The 25,241-nt window shown below is 38.6% G+C and overlaps 2 protein-coding genes across 8 annotated transcripts in view; one reads left to right on the top strand and one right to left on the bottom strand.

Annotated features, from left to right (window-relative positions):
• Positions 1 to 25,241, bottom strand: part of LOC121503629 (glycine-rich cell wall structural protein 2) — a 29,683-nt gene that overhangs the window by 2,775 nt on the left and 1,667 nt on the right. The window contains exons 5-22 of one of the 6 annotated variants that reach the window (XM_041778125.1): positions 24,477 to 24,551; positions 23,431 to 23,514; positions 22,944 to 22,973; positions 22,618 to 22,662; positions 22,246 to 22,296; positions 18,487 to 19,497; positions 16,073 to 16,135; positions 15,793 to 15,837; positions 13,516 to 13,569; positions 12,816 to 12,851; positions 12,184 to 12,228; positions 11,745 to 11,786; positions 11,520 to 11,579; positions 9,776 to 9,850; positions 9,339 to 9,371; positions 8,432 to 8,470; positions 7,993 to 8,049; positions 7,139 to 7,265 (exon numbers count right to left, since the gene is read on the bottom strand). In XM_041778125.1, coding sequence (XP_041634059.1) covers positions 7,261 to 7,265; positions 7,993 to 8,049; positions 8,432 to 8,470; positions 9,339 to 9,371; positions 9,776 to 9,850; positions 11,520 to 11,579; positions 11,745 to 11,786; positions 12,184 to 12,228; positions 12,816 to 12,851; positions 13,516 to 13,569; positions 15,793 to 15,837; positions 16,073 to 16,135; positions 18,487 to 19,497; positions 22,246 to 22,296; positions 22,618 to 22,662; positions 22,944 to 22,973; positions 23,431 to 23,514; positions 24,477 to 24,551 — 1,850 coding nt within the window. In that variant the 3' untranslated portion in view covers positions 7,139 to 7,260. Of the gene's footprint in view, positions 1 to 7,138; positions 7,266 to 7,992; positions 8,050 to 8,431; positions 8,471 to 9,338; positions 9,372 to 9,775; positions 9,851 to 11,519; positions 11,580 to 11,744; positions 11,787 to 12,183; positions 12,229 to 12,815; positions 12,852 to 13,515; positions 13,570 to 15,792; positions 15,838 to 16,072; positions 16,136 to 18,486; positions 19,498 to 22,245; positions 22,297 to 22,617; positions 22,663 to 22,943; positions 22,974 to 23,430; positions 23,515 to 24,476; positions 24,552 to 25,241 lie in introns of those variants that run through there. The other 5 variants (XM_041778123.1, XM_041778124.1, XM_041778127.1 and 2 more) reach the window with 5 other exon arrangements.
• Positions 1,944 to 6,769, top strand: LOC121503631 (perforin-1-like). 2 transcript variants are annotated; one of them, XM_041778131.1, is made up of 6 exons: positions 2,019 to 2,056; positions 2,755 to 2,795; positions 4,073 to 4,641; positions 4,765 to 4,903; positions 4,991 to 5,202; positions 5,322 to 6,769. In XM_041778131.1, exons 3-6 carry the CDS (start codon positions 4,115 to 4,117, stop codon positions 6,190 to 6,192), a joined length of 1,749 nt encoding a protein of 582 aa, XP_041634065.1. In that variant the 5' UTR covers positions 2,019 to 2,056; positions 2,755 to 2,795; positions 4,073 to 4,114; the 3' UTR covers positions 6,193 to 6,769. The 2 variants fall into 2 exon arrangements, with proteins under 2 accessions (XP_041634066.1, XP_041634065.1); XM_041778132.1 differs by lacking the exon at positions 2,755 to 2,795 and having other exon boundaries at positions 1,944 to 2,056.

Here is a 25,241-nt window from a genome sequence, read left to right as displayed (position 1 = left end):
AATGCATTTTGTAAACTTTAACAAAAGACAAGAGATAAACAAGTGAGGAGGAAATTCAGTATTGTTTAGAAGTGTCTGACTTCTGTGTAAAAATAACATGTATTTTGTTTGCTTAGTTTTACTCTGTTTAATCCATATCAAGTAACTTTTTAACATATATTTGGGGGATTTTTTGGGCCTTTTTTACAGAGCAGAACAGTGGATAGAGTTTGAAATCGGGATAAGAGAGTGGGGGAGAGAAATTGAGAAAGAAGCCATAGGCCAGACTTAAACACAGGCTCTTAGCCACCGAGCCATCTGCGCCCCATACTTCAATTACGTTCACTTAGATTTCTGTAATTGAGTATTTTTTGTGTACTCATTCTTTTTTAAGTATATTTTGAAATCAGTACTTTCATTTCTACTTGAGTGAGTTCCAACCAGAGTAATTGTGCTTCTACTTGAGCACAGTACTCTTGTAGCTTTTCCATCTGTTGAATACACAGTAGCACACAGCAAGAGAATGATTTCATATGGCATGGTAGTGAAATGCCCTTCTGTGTTGGAGTTATTTGACAGTGTTGATCCACCAGTGTAAATATAACTCTGTAGAGTCAACTGATCTAAGATCCGACCACTGCAATCCCAAATCTGGGGGGTTGTGTGGGCAGAGTTCCCCATCATGCCATTGGGCAGTGTTTAGATGTTTTATATGTCTTTAGTTGGGATGAGATGTTGTCTGTTGTACAGTGATCCCTGCAGGGGTTCTTTTGGTCTTGTTTCTACTTGACTGTTGTTGTTTTGATGTGAGTCACATTTGTACCATGTATGACGTTATCCACTGAGTTAGAGTTCCCATCTGTGATTCTTACAGTGTTAAATTCAATTCTTTACGAGTTGAATTAACACTCTATTTTGTTGTGTATTTTACTTTATTACAGAGGTGTGGCTTTACCTTAGCAACTCAGTTGAAGATCTGTTCTCTTGTTGTTCTCGCCAATAAGGCAAGATCATAGTTTACCGTCCAACTCCTTAGTAGATACTCAATACTTAGATAAACTTTAAATACTTTTATCTTTTACCTGAGTAGATTTATACACCAGAAATTTTTACTTTTACTTGAGTATAATAGTTGTGTTCTTTTTTCACCTCTGGATTTCATGCAGTGTTTATCGGCAATATTGCTTTTGTCTTATTTCTTACAGGCTTTAACCTGTATTTTTTGTATTTCTATAGCCTCTATACAGGCATTTAAACATTCACTTTTTTAATTCTTTTGCTTTTTATGCCTTTGTTGAGAATAAAGGAGTGAGACAAAAAGAGGAATCACAGAGTGGGATGACATGACAGAAAATGGAAAATGGTGGTAGCCAAACCCACATAAGCATCTTAAAGAGCCTAGCCTCAATACGTGGGACATGCACTGACACACACTGAGTTACACTGGTTTCCTTCAAATGTCATTTTCAGTTCTTCACATGAAATGAGTACCATTTCAGACCTACTTACACAGATTTTTGTCATGTCTCTTTGAAGCTAATGTAAAATAAAAGTTTGGGAATTTTCTTTTTTGTGTTCTTTATAAATTTGTTCATAAATCTGCAAAGCTAATGCATTTTTATGTGTTTTATTTGAAATGTTTTGCCATGTTTGCTCTTAAAACAGTCTGTACCATGGCTCACTTAAGCTACGCAGCAATCAAAGAAATTTTTTTCCTGTGCTGAACTTTGGAAATTGTTCAATAAATTGCAACAACCACACTGTCTTGCAAAGTATGTCCAAAGCCCATCACCACTTCAGAGAAATGACTGGTTTGTGGTTTCTGGTTCACAACTGACTGGAAAGCCATACTAGCTTTCATGTTGATACTATCTATATGAGTCTGTTTGCAGACCACCTCCTCCCCCCACACCTGATCTGTTCAGCTCTTCGAAACTGGATGACAACATCTTTCCCCTGTTCTCTTTAAGACCACCGCCACCTCACCACCTCCTGCCCCGCTTTTCAGACCATATAACACAAACCACTCATGTTAACAGTCAGTTCCGCAAATGTTGAGTGAACAGGCAAGATAAAGGTGAGTCTATGCTGATATGGTGGTAATGAGTTATTTTTTCACTTAATTTGCATTGAATTTTATTTGTTAAATTGTTGTTAAATTAAATAGCCTATATCATTTTCACGTCTGGATTAGCATGTCTTTAAGTTCTTCCATATTTTTGTACAGTCGTTTCATATCTAGTGAGGCTTGAGAGTAAGTAACTCAGTTCTACAAGAAATCCAGAAAAAAGCAGAAGTCTACAAATTGAATTGTTAAGACTTAAGAGGAGCTTTAAAATGGCAGTTACATGTTACTATCCATGCAGTACTTAAACCACTGCACTATCATGGAGTCAAACCTCAAAGTCAGGGGTGTCTTGCCTGGTCTGAACACTTCATAAACCTTGGGCAAGATCAGGATGACTCAGAAGATGTAAAATCAACTTTGTGCCAGGTCTTTATCGTGATTAGATAGTACTGTCTAGACCTGCCCTCTTTATAAAGTGTCTTGAGATAACTTTGGGTATAGATTAAAGCTATACAAATGAAGATTGATTGATATTCAAGGAGATGGAAATATGTTGGACAGTCTCCTGGTCTAAAGAAGTCCAGTGTTTTTATGACAGTCTGTCACCTTAACATCTTGATCTTTACCTACAACCAAAACTAAGGTAAAAGGAAAACAAGTCATCTTTGTATTTCTCTCTTCACTACTCTCATCCTATATGAAAATAGAGCTGCGGGTGGTCTCGAGCATACAGCCTAACCCATCAGAGGTGAGCTCTTCTCACCCTAGCTCTGCATTCTCTGCCTAATTTCTAACATATCTCTTCAAACTCTTCTTTTTTCCCTCCCATTTTCTCTTTCTCAAAACATGGATATAATGGGTGATGATAGCTTGCATGGAGGCAGGCTGTTTCCAAAGAGCCAAAGCTGATTTCTGAGTCTCACTGGGGTGTTGGAACGTGCCCACAGATAACTCGGTTAATGTCCAGGCTCTTGCTGCCCATCTGTGGCTATGGTAGTCATGATTAGGAATATGTGCTGGAGGAGTTGGTAGATCAGAGTTGTCATAAAGCTGACAGAGAGCATGGGTCTGTTGGAGGAAGCAGTGCTGTTTAAGGTGTAGTGAGGGGACCCTTCTCTGATAGTGCTGCACAATTAATCTAATCACAATTGCAATTGTAATGCCAGGTTTTACTGTTACACAATCCTATAAAAGGCTACAATTACTTCTGTATTAAGAAGTATTTGGAAGGTGTATAAAACGCCTGCAGAAAGACTGTTAAGTGTAAAATAGTACTACTGTTGCACTTTGTAGATTTATTTTACTTCAGCAGAGATACGTCAATATGAGTCTGGGCTGCTCGACAGTCCTTCCCTATAGTTAGGGAAGGTTTATATACTTAAATACTGCTAGTGCTGTGCTCATGGTGATTAAGATTGGTAGGTATTATAATAGGGTATAGTCTTTAACATAATATTAATGAGTAACGCTGGTCTGTATTATAACAGGGTAAAGTCTTTAATAAAATATTAATGATTAACACTGGTCTATATTGTAACAGGGTATAGTCTTTATTATCATATTAATGATTAACGCTGGTCTATTATAATAGGCCACAGCAGACATTGTAAAGTGTCTTGAAATAACTCTAGTTATGTATTAGCGCTATACAAACAAAGATTGATTGATTATGTTTTGATTTTGACTGATTTTTTTTTGGGGGGGGGGTATTTTAGAAAGCAATACTGTAAGTATATGGATTTATTTTTTTCAGTGATAAAATACAATTTATTCAAAGCTAAATTAGACTTTTTTTCTTTGTGGAGATGTTTTACCAGCTGGCCAACATTACTCCAAAACAAGCCACAGGATCATGCAGCAGTGCTTATTCTTATTTTGTTCCTGATTTTGTGCCTAATTTCAGCTCAGTGGGGTTTTGTTATTGGACTTTGTGCTAGCCATAGACAACTCATGACGAACATCATTCAAGGAAGGACTTTGTTGTTGCGTTTCCTGACCCTTGACTGGCCCTCTCCTTTTTTCCAGGGTAAACCATCAGCTCCCTTACACCACCAAACTTACAGCAGCATGTCTTTGCTGAGCATCTTTGCCATCCTCCTGCTGTCCCTCCCTCAGTTAACACATCAATCGTGCATGAAGGGAACACCTAAACAGTGCCTGGAGGCAGAATTTGCTCCAGGTATAAATTTGGCTGGTGAAGGCTTCGACATCACCACCATGGCACGCAAAGGGGCCTTTGTGATCGACATGAATCTGTGGAAACACAAAGACAAGACCTGCACCCTGTGTCAGAACAACTTTATGGAGGACAAACTGCAAAAGCTGCCCTTGTCAGTGGTTGACTGGAGAGCAATGCAGTCCTGCAACAGCAAAGTGGTCAGTAAACTTCACAAATCCAGCGAGTCTCTGGTCAGTAGTAGCACTTCGTCTGTTGAAAACAACTGGCAGACCAATTTGGATGTTGATGTGGGTCAAAAAGGTGCTACAGTGATGCTTGCTGGTACCAACTCAAAACTGGCCGAATACTCCATGGAAAAAACAAAGAATGACAAGTTCAGCTTCTCTAGCCAGAGTATGGCCTGTGAGTACTACAGGTAAGACAAGAAAAACTGTGTTAAACCTCTGCATGTTCCCCTATGAATGACTAAAGCATTGTTATGAGCCTGTTTTGATTTAATGTTTATTGAAATCCATGTCTGGTATTTTTCTGTGATCAGCTACAGAGTGTCCGGTACTCCTAAGCTGCACAGAGAGTTTCGCAAAGCAGTGAAGGCTCTACCAAAAGTCTACAGTCCTCAATACAAGCAACGATTCTACAAACTGATAGACAACTTTGGCACCCATTATATCACTAAGGTGAGCTCCTATTCTTGCTCATTCCAATAAGCCAAGTATGTCAAAAAATCAAATTTACTAAATTTGTGTTTCATGTCATTTTTCCAGGTGAAACTGGGAGGGAGTGTTCAAACTGTGACAAGCATAAGCCAGTGCAAGGCCAGCCTCCAGGGCCTCAGTGTGGAGGAGGTGCAGATGTGCCTGGAAGCTGAGGCAGCTGTTAGCATCAAAGCAACCATCAGTACTCAATCAAAACATTGCCAGGGTGATATTAGCAAGATGGAAAATCAGAAATCATTTTCCAGCCTCTACAATGACAGGTAAGGAAGTTTTTCTTAAATAAACTTTTTTTTTTTTTTTTTCTAATTTGTATATTTTGAAACTCTTTTAAATTTCAACCATACTTGCAAACTTCTCTAAGTAACTCTCTTATACACAGGTTCACAGACATAAAAGGTGGCCACACAACAGAGCCAGATCTTCTCTTTTCTGCTGACAAAGATCCATCTGCCTACAAAGAATGGCTGACTACAATTCCACAGAATCCAGACATAATTTCATACTCCCTCGATTCACTCCATGAGTTACTGCCCACTGACACCCCTGCCCGGAAGAACCTGCGCTCTGCCATAAGCCATTACATCCTTGAGAAAGGCTTGTTGAAGAATTGCAGTGGTCGCTGTCAGGTGGGCATCAAGAGTGACCCGAGGGACTCCTGTGTCTGCCAATGTCACAATGATCCAGCTGTAAACCAAGACTGCTGCCCAACCCGGAAAGGAATGGCGCGAGTGATCATAACCGTCCAACGGGCCTCCGGCCTTTGGGGCGACCACACCACGGCGACAGATGGCTATGTTAAGGTTTCTTTAAATGGGCAAATGGTTCAGCGTTCTCCTATCATTCAGAACAACAACAACCCACACTGGGGAATGGTTGTCGACCTTGGCACCCAGGATTTGTCAGGGGGCAGTAAAGTGAGATTTGAAGTGTGGGATGAGGACAGTAAATGGGACGATGATCTGTTGGGCAATTGTGAGCGTGCTCTGTCCGCCGGAGTCAAGGAAGATCTCTGCGTCTTGCAGCATGGTCGGCTCTTCTTCAAATGGGAGGTCAAATGTGCTCCGAGTTTGAGTGGTGATTTGTGCACGGACTACAAACCTACCCCTATGGATCCAAGTCTGCAGAAGTTGTATGTGTCTCGCCATGCTCATCCTATTCCAAAGGCCATGCTGTTAGAGATGGGTGTGTTCATGGACCAAATTAGCTCTCAGACAAACCAGAGTCTGGGTGCAAAGGTTGATGTGATATAAAGCCTCTATGATGCTGACCCAGTCTTGGCATGTGTATGTGTAAAAATAATTATCTGTCCATCATTATTACTGATTATTACTACTGAGCAATGAAAATGCTGGACTTCATCGATTCTGTTTTGAAAATGAGTGTTGGGAAAAAATGACAGCTGTCAACACAGGTCCTCAGTACCTATATACCATTAGCACCTTTAACAGTTTCTATACACTGTAATTCTTTGTTTGGGCAAACATTTAAATGACCTAAATGAGCTCTAATATTTAAAACATGTATATTTGATGTTTGAATGTAAAGCAGTGGCAGAGCATCTTGTATCTACGCATTACTCAAAGCATACTCAATTTATACTGTGTAGGTTTTCAGCTGTAATGTTCATGTTATGAACTTTTTATTCCACATTTTAAAGTTCATTTTTGTGCACGCACAGAAAGATTTTATGTTTCTGATTTTTTATGTTGTGCAGTCACCTAATTACATTTTATTATAAAACATTTGTGTACCCATCTCGTCGTATTCATTTTCTCTGACAATGTTGCTATCCTGTTGCATTTTAGTAATTGTCTATGTAAATAAAAATTCCACTCTTCATTGTTCTGAGTGTGTTGATGTTTATCTTATTACTTTTAGTTTTGTTTCAGTTTTGTGCTCATGGGCTGTTGCCTGATATGAGAAAGGAAGTGGTAAAACTTCCTGTCAACGGATGAGGCTTTGCTGATGCTTTTAAATGGAAATATACGCAACAAGTAAACATTATGCAATGTATTTTCAAAGATATTTCAAATCAGCATCATAATCTAAAGTAGCAAAATCATTTCAACATTAATTTTACAACATAGAGACAATTTTATTATGCTCATGAATGGTGGGGTACATTTGGTTTTGGACAAAGACAACAGATGAGGGTAAAACTCACAGAGAAAGAGAGGGAATTTATGAAAGACAAAACAAAAGATAAACAGACAACACAACAGGATAAACTGGAGTGAAACACACAAAAAGCCTTAAAAACACATAACACTGGACACATTATGGAACTGATCCACATGAAGAATGTCAGGTCAGTTGAATTAGCCTGGTTAAGACAAAGACAGAGAGGAGAGGGGGCAAAAAAGACAGTAAATTTAAAATCTATTGTTTATGACTTTTTATGATTTAAAGATGACAGAAGCTTTTTGGTGGGATTTTAAAGCACTTACAGTGTTGAGAAGAGGATATTTTAACTGTATGGCTCAAATAAGTGGCACATTCAGAAAATAAACTCACATACCACTTTATTAGGTACACCTGCTCAATTGCTTGTTAACACAAATAGCTAATCAGCCAATCACATGGCAGCAACTTAAGGCATTTAGGTTATTTCAAAAACTGCTGGGATTTTCCCTAGAATTTACAGAGAATGTCCTGAAAAAAGGGAAAATATCCAGTGAGCTGCAGTTGTGTGGATATGATAGAAAATGATAGACTGGTGGATGTCAAAACAGGATACATTTTGCTTTAGAAAGTGACATTGATTTATGCCTTTTAAGATCATTTTTTTGGGCTGTTTTTCATTTCGACAAGACAGCTGAAGAAAGACCGCAATAACAGGAAGAGAAAGAAGTGGGGGGAAGACATGCACTAAACAGCGCAGAGACCAGGGAATCATAACCAGTGCGTTGAGGACTATCACCTCTGTATATAGGCACCTTATCAACCCACTGAGCCAAACAAATGCGTTCCTGGTCTCTATAAATACTGTCTAGCAGGGAAACATGAGCATAAACATGATGCACTGATTGTTAACCCTCTATCGTTCTCACCTTTGTATCCGCTGTCAAGGGCGCCATCAACTCCTCCAAATTTGCCTGGTTGACCAGCTTTAAAAGCATGGAGCACATTGGTTGTTTAATGTCAACATAAAAAATTTAAAACATTACACTGAATTTGTTCAGAGAAAAACTACAACAATAAGAGAAAGGGGTTTGATTCCCTAAAACCTAACAGCTTTTAAAAAGACAATCTGTCATTATTTGACTCAGCCCACTCACTCTGCAGACTCCACATCTCCGAGTGAAAAATAATCCATAATGCATGCTATTGTACTTTTTAAGTGAAGGCAGTATGAGTGCATGTTACTATTTGTGTTGAGGCCCAGCGTGAAAAACAGAATGGGCTGTTACTGAAAATGGCGTCTTAAAGAAACAGCAAAGTGAGTCAGAACTGATCTTTAATGAGCAAATGTGGGGGTTCCTTGCTTACCTAGAGCATCTTGAGTTGCTCCTAGCTGTGCACCAAAACCTTGTTAAACACAAATACAAATGTCACATTTTTCAAACACACCAGGTAACAAAGCAAATATACATTATAGTCATGTTATGACTGTTTTTATAGATATAAATGCTGAACAAACAATGATAAGATAGATTCAAATTCCTGGGTGGTAATTGTAGTTATGATTGTGGCTGGAACTTCAGGTAAAGTAACAGTAATGGCATATGTCTGCCGTCAACACAGAGTATTTTATTCTGGCATTTAACCTGATATTTTAATGTGGTTTCAGCGTAACTTCCTGCTCTGCTTAACCTGCTCCATGCTGAATTAATGCGCAGAGAGAGAGAGTAAGATTTATTCCTCAAAACAAACTGGAAATTTAAGAAGATTTGGCTCAAATTGATCTGTGTGCAGAGGTAAAATAATTGAACTTTGCACATGCAACATCAATCGGCACTCTTTGGGAGGGTTGTAGCTGGGGGTGGAGGTGAAAATTAGTTTTTTTCTGTTTTTCACTTTTTATTCTGATGAAAAAGAAAACATTTTCACCAGCTGACAAGGAATAATAAATCCACTTTGAGGATACTAAAATGTGATGACAGGCCTTTGACACATTGTTTGTTAAAAAAAAGAGTTGTCCCTAATAAACAAAATGAAATAAAAATATTTTAAAAATATTGGATATAAAATGTGGATTGAAACATCTAAACATAACCAATTATACCCACATAATGAAAATATCTTGGCTACAATAGAAATTAAATTTTTTTGCAGATAGGCAGTGTGAAAGGATGAGCAAAATGCATGGGCAAGGTAAAAAAAGTGTAAAATTTCACAGCTGAGGCTGCATGCATGGTGTGAGAACATGTTTCCGTGTGAGGTCTATTATATTTACCAGTTTGCTGAGCTCCATAGCCTGCAGCAGCCACTGAAACAACACAAACACGTAGAAACTTTAGTAAGAGTAACAATGACTCAGAAATAGATACTACTGATCAACATGTACAACAGATTTAGACACAGACTCATGCTTTACTTTAAACAGATACATGCAGCATTTTTAGACTCTTAAACTGTAGAACAGTGACGCCTGTTCTCTGTAAAAAAGGACTCTAGCAAACACATGCAGTACATAGGGACCAGAAACTCTTCTGCCTATATAAGGTGCTGTTATCAGTTCAGATGATGACCTGTTTGAGGTTTTTAACCACAGAGTCGTGCAGTGAAAAAACCCAGCTGACATCCTTTCTTTTTCTGAGAAAAAGACAACTCTTTTGTTCCATTACAAATCATTTCTAACAGTTTTCAGCTCACACAGTCGCTCATCCTCACCAAGCTTGTTGGCGGTTTTGGCACCTTCTGCACCAAGGGCCAGCGGCTGAGCAGGATATGGGTAGCCACCATCACCTAAGGGGATAAGACAAAGTTTTCATTTTCTGGTAGCCGTGTAACTTTGATAAACTTACAGCTGTTGCAGTCAACACAATCAAAGAAAGTTGCAAATTTCTGTTTTATTAATTCTTTATACTCAAGGATCTGTGAGCTAGGATTATTGAATTTGTTTGCGTTACTGTAGGTTATGACCTAGATCTAGTGTAGCTTCTTGATGACAAGGTCATAACACCAGGATATGGGACCCAAAGATACCCCTCTCCCAGCCAGCCCTGCATAGCTTCTTTCTTAGGATTTGTTCTGTGATAAAAGCAGTTCAATTATCAGCTATTTTTAAAATTGCTTTAGTGCTCTGAAGTTAAGTTTTGAAATGATCCAACCTTCATAGATTCAAAATATTCATATTAGAGGAGCAATAATTTATGTGCCACAGGGGAAATTTTAAGCTACATTTTAGGATGTAGGAACCAAACAGCAAGTAGGGGTCGGAAAATGAAGGCAATGTGGAAGAGCCAAAACTTCAGCTCCTTGTGAATCCACTTGAAGCACAGGAAGTCTCAGACAAACCCATGTTAAAACTCATACTTTTCTGTGTAGCAGAAATAAACATGTATACAGGCTGGTTCAAAAAACAACATCCATGAGTTCAGGAGTACATAGTGTGCAGGGGTGATTTTTTTTCTTTGCCCATTTCAATTTATGGATAGGATACATGGTGATGAATAATTAGGGGCATGACTGATTTGACTGCAAGCCAGCTTGGTGCAGCTGTTTGTAAAGAAGCTTAATACCAGTCATAGCTTCACCTTTAGCCCAATTCACAGCGATGATATTTACAGCCCAGTGACGTTTTACGGAGGACAAGGTGATCTAAGGTAACAGAGGCATTACATAGGTGAAAACAAGACCCAGCAGGAAAACACAGCACTGTGTGTGTGCATATCGGAGTGGATTTCCCACAGTGCCGTGTTCTCTTGCCATACCACTATCAGTAGTGTAGTGTGGGGTATATGTGGGTTTATGGAGTATACCCTCTTAATTTTTTAGTTTCCATAGAGCATACCCACTTCTAAAAAGATGGTATACACAAAAAGAGTACATAAATTTAAAGTATAACCATATCTGCACTCACCACAACTCCATAATGCCAAAATGTAATAGACTGTAGAGATGCTGAGTGGTATCACTGTAACCAGCTTTTTGGGACAGATGTATTTGCTGAAGCAAGCTAGCAGCTGGTTTATCTTGGCAAAAAAGCTTTAAAGGTATTATATGCAAAATTAAGGAATGACTATTCTATGTTAATTAATTATAAGTAATGGTACTCTAAAAGAGGAGTGAAGTCAAACTCCATCTGGGTTTGTTGTTCTCAGCATGTTGTTCACAGCATCAACTGAAAGACATGTTCCTGACATATAGCTAGTTTATATCACACACAGGTTCAAAAATGTTTCCCACATTCATTTTCTGGCATAAACACCTTCCTTTTCCAACCATTTAACCCTGCCACCACACAATGGAATAGCTTGGCCCTCTTGGGAGGCTGAGGGACCATGAAGCTATAGCCAAAGAGTGGTTTTGTTTTGGTTGTAGAGACTGGTGCTAGAGTTTGAAATCTACCGGACATCTACTCTGAAAGCCACATATCATAAAACAGGGACAACAACAAACTTGAGGCTCTTACCCTCCAGTCCAGTTGGGATCACTGGAGCACTAGCATAAGGAACCTGAGCAGCTCCTCCTACTGGAGAACAAGAAAGAGTGAAACTAACTCATAGATGGAATATTTATATTTCCACAGTCTTTCTGCACATGCTGTGAAACAGCTCTGACACACATTGAGAGTCACATTAACAGAAGCCTGACTAATGGTGTGACGGAGAGATGAGGTCATGGCAGCACAGCTCACCATATTTGCCGCCAGTTGAATCCAGGCCTGTACCTAGTGCTCCTGACAGAAGATAGAAGAGAGTCATTGACAGGCTTTAAAACAGTACAGAAAATATATTCAACCAGCTAGTTTCGCCTCAGGCAAATCTTTGTATTGCTTTGGAATAATAATGATTTCTCACAACAGTGGCATGTACAAAACTTGTTTTAGCCGCACTTCTATGCTACATTTGTGTTCTAAATGGCTCTTTGCCTTTACTAATATACCGTGAAAAACTTTAAACGTCAAAACTTGGGTGCTAAAACAATCATCCCTTTTCCCTATAGCTAGACTTTTAATGAAACGGATTGTGCAGCCTTGTTGGAAACATTTATAGTCTTAGTGGTTTCCAGTGTTTCCATGTGTTGTTTTATTTGAAGCACTTTGTGGATTCAGAGTTTGCTAGGATGCTGCTTACCATAAGCTCCCTGGACCTGCCCAGTATAGCCGCCTGTACTGAGGGCTGGAAAAGTCAGACAAACAGACATGCAGATCAGACAAAGCAAACTCATTTACTAATAATCTGTTTTTAAAAAGCATCTATGGGAGCAAGAAGTCAGAAACCACCAGATTAATCTGGTAAGCTTCTGTTAATAAGAGACAATAGCTACACCCAGTGGATAGAAGATCACACTGGACATGTTTATCACTACAAGTCCTTGACGGCCTCTTATTTTTTTTTCAGCTATCAAATATCAAAGGTTAAGGCATCTACAGGTTAGTGCTACCACCTGATTTAGATTTGAGAAAGTTATAACTAAGGCTGCACAGACATATCTGGCAAAACCTATTGCTCTTCTTTTGGCAATTAACCCATTTATAATACATTTAAAAATAGAGTTTTCCTGTATGAAGCAGCCCTAGGTATAGCTCCTCAAATTTGTTACCTCCACTCTTTCTTGTTTTGAGCTCTGCACCGTCAGATAACTCTGCAGGGTAACTGAGCCCTGAAACATAAACCTTATTAGCTTTATCAATATTTCTCTGAGCTAAAGATGGCTTAAGAAATCTCCCAAACAACCCTTTACAAAAAACAACTTCAATACTCACCAGCCCCGTAACCATCGCTGTATCCATTCCCATAACCTGTTGAGACAGGAGGCTCTATGTTATAACGTCAGAAGATATATTTTTCATTAAAAGAGGCAATAAAGTGCTGTACTTTACATTTCTGACTACAGTACATTTCTGATTGTGTTCAGCACTGAAAAAAGAACTTGTACGTATATTATTCTGCATCTAGATTCTGCTAGCATCAGCATTTTTCTCCACTCATTCACTGTAAAACCAAACAAGTTTAAATAACTCAAAACATTTTTGAAACTACTTACAGTTCAATGTTTTTAAGTACTGAAAATACATTTTTAAGTAATCCCCAGTGAGTTCATAAAACTCAAAACATTACAGTTAAGGGAAAATCTCAAGTAACTGAAAAAACAATATTTGTTTAGCAGCATGCACTCAGCCATTCTAGTTGATATCAATTCAATTTTACTTTACCAGGAAGTCCTCTTCCATCCTGTTCAGTATATCATCCATTGTGTATTGTTGTCCCCCCCACAGGCTGGACTTGTCTGACTGACTGAGTAGTTGACAACACTTTTTTTTTAACAATCTTCAACTGTCTGAGTTTACAGTGTTGTATTTGAACATGTTTTTAAAATTATCTTCTATGATATCCTTGGTAACTTATGAAGTTTGAAGGTGACCGTTAGACTTTGAATTTCTCTATGAATAAGTTTATTCTTACCATAGCCATTGCCTGCCAAAGCACCCAGGTGTCCTGTTACTCCCTCTCCATAGCCTGTGATAACACACATAAAATACACAATTTTCATATGACACATACTACAGGATTGTCTATTTAGCAAAACAAACTAGTATAGAACTTGGGACAAAAACACCTTGCAGGAAGTGAAAAAAATGATTTGTTGCTGATTACAAAGACACGAACTAGGCATCGACAAGATAAGATCTGAAAATGTCACATACTATAAGACGCACTTTTGATACCTATTTTAGATCCAAAACATTGTCCACATCTGATACACCAATGCAGCCAATATACCAATACAAAATGCTGAGACATACACTGTCATTTCCACAACTATAGCATCACACAAGCGGACACTATTGCAAATTCACCACCGTCCTTTAATAAAGTAAAGAAATATAGACCAGGCTAACAGTGCCACTTTTTAGCAGGTTTTCTCCCACATTAGGTCATAGTTCTTCATTAAAGAAAACACTGGTATACTTTTTGTTGATCCCACCTCCATATTCCAGTTTTTTTTAAACCATGGACACTGAAACCAAACATGGCATTTTTATCCTGACACGCCAGGTGGATGTGTTTCACACATCCATCTGGGAAAGCTTCAATAGGAAACGTTTGAGAAAAGGCAGAGGCTTTGAAAAATCCTCGGAGTATGATTGGGTGAACGTTCTGTCCATCACATCTCTACGGGCCAATCAGAGCAACAAAGCACGTGACGTAGCCGCTGGCTAGCTGCGGGTGCGCAGCTACTGAGGAATAACACAAAACATGGCGACTATAGACATGTAAGTACTCGACTTTTGTTGTTTTTGAAAAGAAAACAATTACTGCTGTTCTTTGTTCTTCTTTTAACGAAGAAATGTCGTCAAGTTCTGATAAGACTGGTGCTTTAGCAGCATCTACGCTAATCTCTTCCTCCATAACTGATGCTGCTCGTTTATGTCACGACTCTGCTGCACCTGAAAGTACTGCCCCTCGTGGCTGATTGGTCCTGTCACTTTCTAACCAGGCCCAAACGGTTCAGATGGGAGCTTTGCAAGATGGATTCGCCAGTGAAAAACAAGGAAATGGACGTATCCATCTGCTTTGCAAGGTTACAGTATTTTAGGGTTGGGTTTGATAAATATTGAGCAGCAGTTTATTATACTACAGTTATTCCAATCAAGAAAAGTTAGGAGACATGAGGGGAGATGGTATGCACAGCTGCTGAATCAGATGATATATCGCCATCTGCTGCCATTTATCTCAAACCAGAGTGCATACAATGTGCCCACAGAAATGAGTCAGAGACTGGCAGTGACCCAGAGTTTGCGCTACACAGATCTGTGCAGGCGCTACAGTGAAGATTCAGTGCAGAAGTATAAATCAGGCTTCAGAGATCAACTGCATTTCAGAAAACAGATGGTACTAAAAGAGCTGCACAGCTGCACGAACTGCATGCTGTGGTTTTTAGGTGAATGAAATGGTAATCAACCCACAGGAAAACAGTTTAAACCTTTGCTGGTGAAACTTGTTCTCCAGATGTTACGACATCTTAAGCTCTTGTCTCCTTTTTCATATGTTATCAGTAAGTTATCACAAAAGGAAGAAAAAGCAGCAGACTCTCATGTTGCCTTTGAGGAAAGAAGAAGTGAGGTCAGGCACAGTTCACTTTTTTTTTTCCTTTCACAAGCAAATTATTATTTTACAAGGCAAAGTAGCAGTAACAGCTGATTACTTTCTGGTGGCACATGGATTACACCAACCACTCAGTGAAGTATTCAGATAAATTGTTTATTGCTCACTAAACTTTGAAGATTCACACCTTTGGTTTTATGTTTTTCTTTATCATTACTGAGTTAGCACGTTTAGCACATTAGCAAAATTTTCAAGCAGGTTTAAATTCTCACTCAGTTTTCAAACACATAATCAAGTTATTAAGACAAAATATGCCTTCTCAGTGAGAAAAACATCTGCATTTGTACTGGGATCGTCTTTAGATTTATGAAGGCCCTTACGCTTAGACCACAATACAAAGTCTGATTACAAAAGCTCAAGAAAGTAGTCTGATGGTACAAGTATTTCACAGCCTCACCAGCCCACATCCCTGCAGATTCATGGGGATACTCATCCAGCAGCTGAGATGTACTATAGGGCTACAGAGTAAGAAGTAAGGGTATGGAACAAAAAAGAAAAAAAAAAAAAAGAAAAATATCACCATAATCCTGAGTTACAACTAAAAAGAAATCGAAATAAAAAAATGCATCTAACCTCCAAGTTTGCCAGTTGCACCAAGGTATGCTCCCTGTCCCACACCTATAAGCAGTGCATGTAAAATCTTGATCAGTAATTGTGTAAATCTTAATCACGGTGTTCAGTAGGGTAGAAATGTAACTATATAGTCTATTTGGTCAGATGGTTTTTAACTTACTGTTAACAATAAACAACATTGATTTTTTTTTTCACAGGTATGTAAGGCATAAGAAGCCCACTTCTATATTTTACCACTATTTGTTTGGTTACTTCTGATTATTTCAGTGCTGAACATTACCTGCTCCATAACCCCCAGGACCCAGGCCTGCTCCCAGATAGTTTCCTGCTCCACCGATGTAACCTGCAAGGGAAGTTAATACAGGATCAGTTATGAGCTAGAGGCTGAGGATGCATTTTTACATATATATAAAACACTTTTTTTGCAGCATTTATAGGCAATTTAAGTAGTATGTAAGGTAAGTATCTATATTCCGATTTTTTTTTGAGTTGACAGAATCATTCTTTGAACACATGCAATAATAGCCAGGCTTATTCAGTTGTTTCCATACAAAGTGGACACACAGGCTGCTTTTAATTCAATATTTAACATGTGCAGCTGACAGGTGAATAAAAATAACCATCTTTGCCAGCGTCAGATGGTTTCAAACAATGTCTCCGCTGGACACTGTGTGCCTGAGCTGTATCTGAAAAACCCCAACATCAGGTTTTTTTTTTTTTCCTTCTGTATCTAAATCTTTTCATCATCCTTTAGCATTTTAATCTGAATCTGAGTCTAAGTAGTACATTTTACCTGAAGCTTCATTTATCGCAAAGACACTATGAGACACAACCATTGGTTCAACATGAGCTATGATTTCCACATCACTAAAACAGACAATGCTCTACATTTCACCCTCAATGAACTTTTTATCTCTACCTGTTGTACCAGTAGATATGGATTAAGACGCACATTGATACTGGCCCACAGAGGCATGCAGATGACAGTTTACTGTTGGTTTGCTCTAATGGCCCAAAGCACAACAGCAGCACTAACTTAACACACAAAAAGAGCGCCAACAAGCCTGGAGGCATTGTTATATGAATATTTAAAGACATCACTAGAGACAGGAAAACAAGGAAGCAGCTCAGCATAAACAACTTGTGCTTTCAACTTCATGATGTATATGGTTAAAAGCAAACATCTATGAGAATGGCAAAACTCACAAAAGTTCACCACCACCTATGAAAGTCTTTCTGTGTCAGATATACATCACAGACAAAATAATTAAAAAAACATCCAATGTACATTTCCAGTAATGATCAAACTAAGAAAGATCAAAGCTCATAACATTTTTCAAACATACTTAGCACATGAGTAAATTTGAGACATCTGATCATTTTGGTAGAAAAATGTAGCTAGCTTGCCATTAATGTTTAAATGACCTTTATTTATGAGTTGATTTTTATGTAAAAGCTGTCTACCAAGTGGCAACTTTCAACGACTATGTCAAAACTGCAACGCCTTAAATGACCACAAGGGGCTGACTTCCAAAGTGAGAAGACTGACCCAAAATTAAAATGCCAAACTTTGAAGTAGAAAATTATACATATTTACAAACCAGTACAAAAAGGTTTGGCCTTTATAATGAAAGAAATACCCACTTTGTGTTATAGAGACTCTTTAGGGACACAGGCAGAAAAATATAAATATATAAGGTCCTGGTGTGCACCCAAAACCTTCTTTTGTCTGTGGGAAAATATCTTGTGCGCACCAGAAACTACATCCTGCTCACGGGATTGTTTTTGCATGAGGTGGGTTTTTGGGAACAAAACTTTCTCCTGCTCACAATTCCATTTGCCAGTGTCTCTTCAGGGTTTAAGTACTTTATCATACAAAGCTTCAGATATTGCTTAATTTTAAGCATGTTTTTTAATGTTGGAGTTGAGAATAACAGTCTGCCTGTTTTCTGTAAGCTGATTTGCATCAGTAAACTTATTAGGTAACACCATTTCTGCTAAATCTGGCCATATCTTGCTCCAAGAAAAACGCCAGTGCCAGCCGAAATGCAAAAGTTGTTAATTCAAAACACAGGGTCACATACCAATAAGTGATGTGGCCAATAAAAGTCCACCTTTTTGTTCTGTTTAATCACAAATGAAGCAAGACAAGAAATTCAATATAAATGACATGACAATGAAGACAACTGCTATCCTGCAGGGAACATTTTTCATCAGGGTTGAAAATATGAAATCAGAGTTTTTCTATAATCAAAAGTTGGAAAAGAGAGGATAAATCAGAAGAAAGCTAAAGAGACTCATCACTCAATAAAAAAAAAGAGTCAATAGAAAAAGGTGTCCTTGGTAAATTAAGATTTTGAAAAAAGAGGTGGAAGCAAATGAGAACCAGTTGTACCCGATTGCCCTTACATGTCTGAATAACCTATGGGAAGCACAATGTAGGAAAAGAAACATGGTGGAGATCTTTAAACTTAGAAAATAGTCACCTAAAGTAATGGCTTTAGTTTGTCAAACAAGAAAAGAATACCCAGCATAGATGGGTAGAAATCAAAATGAAAGTTTGCTGTATTTTTCTGTAATAAGGCAATTATATATGTTATAAAAAGCAGAAATTAGGAAAAGAAATATTGTGGCAATCTCAGAGCTAATCAAAAGACATTGTGATAGTATGTATAGACAAAGCTTTGCTCTTACTTGTTGCCTGGTCACTCCTCCCAGCCTCTCCTGGGATGTTGAGGGCTTTGGGCTTAATGACATCATGTTCAGTATGAGAAATGGGTTTTTGTTCCTGACCATCAACGGTTACACCTTCACCTTCCTGCCTTCCCAGTGAAGGGATGCCTGCATTTTGGGTTCCTCTTGTACTCACAGGTCCCAGGCTCCTTGCTCCTTGTACATGAACACTAAGGGATCCAGGACTGAGGTTTTCCACGGCGATTGCCCCATGAGTTCTGGGACCTTTCGTTTCTTTAGCTGAGGGCCCGAGGTCTCTGACCGCCTGCCCATCTGCTACAGCAGATAAAATGCTTCTGGATGCCTGACCTTGTGATAGAGCATATACACCACTTTTGACATCTTGAGTTTGTGGGAGCAGCGGTTGATAGTTTCTCTCTCCTTGTGCTTGTTGAAGTGCATGTCCCAGATGTTTGCTTTCTTTACCAGCGTGAGGCCTTGGCACTAAGCCTGGAGTCCGCTGTGCTTCTGCACCAAGAAGCTCATGGTGATTGATCCCTAAAACACCAGACAAATCTCTACTTGATCCACACTTTGGGCGTTGCTGATGGATCAATGAATCATATTCTCCTGGGTGCTGCACCTGAGATAAACCCTGAGTCCTGACATTAGCCTGAATAAGAGGTAGTTGTGGTCTAACACCTCGGGCAGCAAGTGTGGAGCCGTGGTTTACTGAACCTCTTCTTTCTAAGAGCGTGGGATCATAACTTTCTCCTCCTTGGGCCAGAATTTTCCTTTGTTTATCAAGAGGTGTCAGAGGTCCAAGACTTGATGCTTTAAGCATTGGATCGAGGCTTTTGGCCTCTCTATGGCCAGCTTCAGGACCAAGTACGTTGCTTCTCCCAGTGTTGGGTATTTCAAGTCCAACAGCCCTGTGTCCATATGACTGACTGCTTTTTTCTCTCTTCAGATCTTGAGCAGTTTGGCCAAGACTGGCTATCTCAGGTCCACCCAAATTTGCTGTCGACACACCTGGCAGAGAAATATCATCAAGTATTCATGACTTCTTGGAGGCTCAAATGCACACTGTAGTGGCCAGTAGCAAAAATCTGCACTGCTCTGTGTTTTCATTGATGTGTGTATCAGAGCATTAAATGCAATATAACACATCATCCACAGAGTAAACAGCACTCAAACGGAAGTAATTTAACACCAAACGGAGACAAGACAAAATCCATTATGGTGTGATGTTAGTCCAGTTTCAAAGGACACAATCATCACCATAATAAGGAAGTGAGTCAACAAGGAGACAACACACAACCAAGGCCATTCTTCAGATGGCACACACTGTTTTTCAGCGAGTCAGAGTGATGGCATCAACAGATATAGCTTGACAGAACAACAAAAGGCTGCCAGCCCAAATTGTTGAAATACCATAAAACACACAAACACAAGACAAAGACACTCCCTGACTCAGACGGCATCAGTGTGTGACAGACAACTTCAACACAGTTTAGTAAACACTGATGAGATATGAAAGCAGACACTGAAAGAACAAGGCAGAAGTTTAAAAGACTTTAAGTGAAACACATTGAAAATTAATATATCAAAGATCAAATATATCCTATATACATGGAGTACAGGCTTTCAAAAACAAAGGCGAAGTCAAACTCCCTCTAGGTTTGTTGTTCTCAGCTTTGTGTTTACACTGATGAGACAGCGCTTCCTTCAGTTTTTTAATGTGTCTCTCAGAGCATCAAAATTTTTTATTTTGTCTAAGATTATAATGACAGTGTCATCATGACAGTTCAACTGAATGAGAACCAATTGAATGTCAAAACTGGAGAAATAGTTTTCTTTGGAATAAAATCCATGATTACCTTTTCATATCATTACTTGAAATTGACTGAAGAATCTTATTTTCAGATATTTATCAGCATTTCTCTGTTGCTGTCCATCTCATAAAATCTTGGTGGTGTAATGAGGGGAGGAGCCTGTATGGGAGGGATGAAGGAAGTGTGTCCAAAGAATAAAGTCATCAACGTTTTCTATACTTTGATACTTCTGAATACCACACACTTTGAATTAATTCAATAAATATTTGTATTTATGTTTGATATAACTGAAAAGTATCAGTGCTATGAAGAAAAAACACATTAAAGAAATGTTCCTATTAAAACCTGTTGTGAACTGGAGAGAGAGAGAGGAAAGGCAGAAGTGGACAACTACCAATTAAGGTTAAATCAAGAGAGCGAGAGCGCCACTTGTGACAAAGCAGTGATATGGAGAAATCATATTTTAATAACTGATGGTTTCACAGCTCAGTTTTTTACAAATTAGAAACATGTCGACACCTCCGCACAAACATGCAGGAAGGAGCAGCATTTTTGCCTCATTGCTAGTAGACCGTCTTGTGCTTTGTGTATCTCTGCTCCACCTTACATCACAGCCACTGCAACACTAGCATTTTGTTAACTCCTTGTAGCATCTCATAAAGATGCAAACATTGGGTGAAGGCATACTGAGTCCATGTTATTTGTCCAAATTTTGCACGTTAGAAAATAAAATCGATCTCATGTTGTTCTAATCATGTTTGTACACTGATGCCAAAATTTTCTACAGTCTTTTTTTTTTTTTTAACAGGTTTGATTTTATGCAAATTTTTGCATCGGTACAAGTCATTTAAATGGGTGGTTGATGATTCAGATCAACACCTGCTTATTCTTTCTTACTCACTTGCTCAACCCGCCTGACCCCTCCACTCTCTCACTCTCTCACACTGAAACCTCAATTCAAACAGTGTGACGTGCCCGTGTACAACGTGGATATCAACCATGAAAAAATAACTGATGAAGGCAGAAGTTTGTTCTCACAGCCACCTAACAAAGACACAATTAAAAAGTTGCTCTCCATCTCTCTAACTTGGCACTGCTGTGGTGTCAGAGCTGGTGCTGTATGAAGCTCTGTGTCAGGATGGAAGGACCAAGTGGGATTTTTGAGGAGCGACAGCGCCACAGGCTCATCCTCACTGCCTATGTACGTCGCAGAACTAAACATTGCCACATTCTACAGTTTTTTTTTGCAGTGGATAAAAATAAAACACAACAGTGCGTAACGTTGGAGTGCAGGACGTTTTTTCGAATTATGAATCTGAGGTTTTGGATTTGTGTGCAAAGAGAGTCCGGGATGGCACCAATTCCTTTTGATTTTTTTAAAATCCTGTCTTGTGGACTGATGACAGTCTGATACCCCAGGACAAAAAATGACGCCCATAAAATGTCATAAATAAAGAATTTAGAAAACACAGTGAGCAGAATCACTGCATCCACTTCTTGTCAACTATTAAAAATAATCTTAGAGAAAAAATTTAATTTAAGGCATAAAGTATTTTAAGAAAATCTTGCCTTTCATTATTATCAACAACATGTATGGCTTGGTATGTCTAATGTGAAGGTTGGTAATAAAATAATCTAAACAGTTTTGGGTGTTCAGTGGGTCATATTTTTTGTTGCAAGCATTTCTTTTGCTCTTTACAGCACAGTTTTCCTCATCAAACTACAGACAACTGCATCCATACTAGAACCTAACCTCTATGGGTCAGATCAGCCCTGTGAGAAAAACTGCAACACAAAGATGATGACAATAACACAGATGTGGGGTAACATCTGTTACCCCAGTTTCACTGAGGTTACAGACAAACACAGAGACGTACAGACACTGAACAAAGACAGAAACACCAACAAACACAACAGCACTAGATTGCAGTTGTGTGGCTTTTACCAGGTTTTTGTTCTTTAGCCTTCTGTCCAGTGCGATACCCAAGTCCAGTCCCTATTGATAGCACAAGGTGGAACTGTCATGAGTTTCCCCCAGTATGAACTGTCTGTCAGGAAAACTCAGGGCAAGATTAATCCTGGAGAGGCCTGAAGACTTCAGGTTTGTTTGCAAAGATGCAGGTGGAGACATGTAACAATTTGGTCCCTGCATTCTCTTTTATGCAATTTAAGTAAATTTTGATTTATATGAGTGATCAGCAGGCAGGTTTGTGTTTTTTGGCAAGTAATGATTTTCTCAGGGAGAAGAAGAAAATTTTGAAAAAAAAAGAAAGAGAAGAAAAAATAGTTTCTAGAGTAAAACTGATTCATCACTTACCTGGTCGGGGTCCAGGATAGCCAATGCCAGCTAAAGCTCCATAACCTGGCAGGAAAACAAAAAGCCAAGTTCAGAGGATGTCAGGAAAATCTATAAATCTGGAAGTGCACTCTGATTACGTCACTCAATCCCTGGGTTTTTCTCTGTTTTACAGGGACCTGATTTATTCACTGAGATTAAATCTACCCCATAAATCATGTTCACAGACAGTGATAAAGTGCCACTTAGCTAAGATTTATCAAAAAACAAGCAGAAGGTTAGCACTGTTTGAACTTTAATGTGTAAACTCTCACTTTAGAAAATAAGATGCGGGGGGGATTACAGACCTGGGAGAGCACCAACACCGGCACCATAAGCTGGAAAACATCAAACATAGAGTCAGTTTGAGGTCAGTGTTCATGTGAGACTCATCTTCATTTTTAGTTTCTTTATAGCAAGATCCCTTTTGACCACACATATAATACCAATTTTTTTTAAAAAAACAGGACAATTAACCATAAAATATTAGGAAATTCATGATTAAGCTTTTTGAGAATGTAAATAAATATACCCGAATAAGATTTATATAGATCTTACTTCCTGAGCAAGTATCTTTTATTGGCTCTTTTAGCTTTTTTATTAGTTTTAAAGCAAAAGTCCATAGAGATTAGCTGCAGCAAAATGTTTACTTACATCTAAGAGGTGCAAAAACTTGTCACATGAAGTGAGAACTGTCACTGATTTGTTGTGTATCCAGCATTCAAAAATCATTATCACTACCTCCAGAAAACATCAATTAGATTAAGTCATCTTCTTTTAATACGTATGCTTTACCTCGTTTTGCTCCCTGGCCCAGTCCCAGTCCCAGTCCATTTGTAAGTCCAGTCCCTAAAGGCATTCCTGTACCCAGACTGGCACCTGCAATAACAAGAAAAACATTCAAAAATCTTTTTTTTTCAGTCAAATAAATAAAAATAATAATTTAAAATCTAACTTGAAAAATTGCTTTGTTACAGTTTTGTTAAGACACATTTCTATATCCCCTATTTTATTTTCTTTAAACTGTGAATATAAAGCCCAGTTTAGTACACTCACAAAGCCTACAATTTCTCACAATTTCTATCAATCACATCAAAACAGTTTTGACTGTGCTCAGAATGAAAAAAACGCTTTTACATCGTACACAGAGGTGGAAATTAAAACACAACTGAGCTGGAATAACAAACTACATGACAAGATAGAACACATAGAGGTGCAGCACAGATGGCCTTGTGGTTTGGTCAAGCCCAATGTATGGGGGCAGTCTTGGCTCAGTTCTGGCCTGTGGCTCCTTTCCTGCATATCATTCCCCACACAAATTCATGTTTCTGACTCTATCTGCTGATCTATCTCTATCAACAAAGGCATAAAAGCCCCCAATTAAAAAAGTAAATAAAGAAAAAATAACCTATCACTTCAAGCACAGTTTGTTTTTGAGACAACAGCAAGTAAATTAGCAGGTTCAGTAAAGTTAATCTCCTCATAGTCTCACATGCACTCTTCCTCGTCTCCTTACACCCTTGATATTAACTTTCATTCTCTTTTGTTCTCTGTCATATTGGTTCCATAACAAGTGTTTTCAGCCGTGTACTGTGCTACAATAATGTTTAACTTTTGCCACCAGTGATCACCATTATGCATCTGAAGTAGTAAGGGTGAATGTGTTAAGAGTTTTGTATAAAACAAAAAGCTAATTAAGCTGCAAATTATCCCTTATCAGGTAAAATTTTCAAGATTTTGCCAAAGGAGTGACTGATTCAAAAAATGTGTTTAAAACACTTACCATTTGGCTCAAAGAATGGGATTTATAGTTTTAGAGATTTTGAAAAACTGTAATGTACCGTAGGCACCCGGGGTTGCATATCCACCTTGCTTCAGGCCGGCTCTACCTCCTAATCCAAGAGACCTGTAACCTCCTGTATAAAACAACATCAGAAACATGTTTCACTGGGATGTAAAACAGTAGAAACATGAAAAAACATCATGCAAAAACATCATGCAAACATAATTTTGCCCTTTATCAGTACTGGAGGGAAAGTTTAAGATCAGGCCAGAGATAAACTTGCTGTTTCTGCTCGCTCTTATGCTTGTGTTTATGTATGCGTCTGGCAACAGTTGGCTAAGCACTTTTGTAAATATACTTGCCTATATGCAACAAGTGTTACTGGAGACACCTCTAGAGGGTTCACAAGAAAGCTCAAGCCGTACATAACTTCCTGATGTGTAGGATGTAAACTACAAGCATGGTAACGCTCAAGGATGGGACTACCCTGCTAAATCTGAGATCTGAACAAACATATCAACATCAATAAACAACAGTAACATAAGAACAACTTAAGACTGATGACAGGTTGTCAAAACACAGCCTGCTCTTTGTTTTTCCAATATTTCCTCTGCATACAGATGTAGTACTCCCAGTGTATTGGTCTAATAAGCAGCCAAGTTAACTGGTGACTTTAAGCCAACTGTGTTCATAGATGTAATTGTTATAACAGCTGATGAGAACAGACTTCTTGTGAATGTCTTTGTTTGGTTTTTCTTTCACTTTACAATAAGTCACCAGTCACTTGTACGGTCACTGGTTGCATGGTCACTTGTTGAACTGG

This window comes from Cheilinus undulatus, linkage group 21 (genome assembly GCF_018320785.1).
Source record: "Cheilinus undulatus linkage group 21, ASM1832078v1, whole genome shotgun sequence".
In the NCBI taxonomy this organism is placed as follows: Eukaryota; Metazoa; Chordata; class Actinopteri; order Labriformes; family Labridae; genus Cheilinus; species Cheilinus undulatus.
Note: the sequence above shows the minus strand (reverse complement) of the source record. Positions and strands in the feature narration are given on the sequence as shown.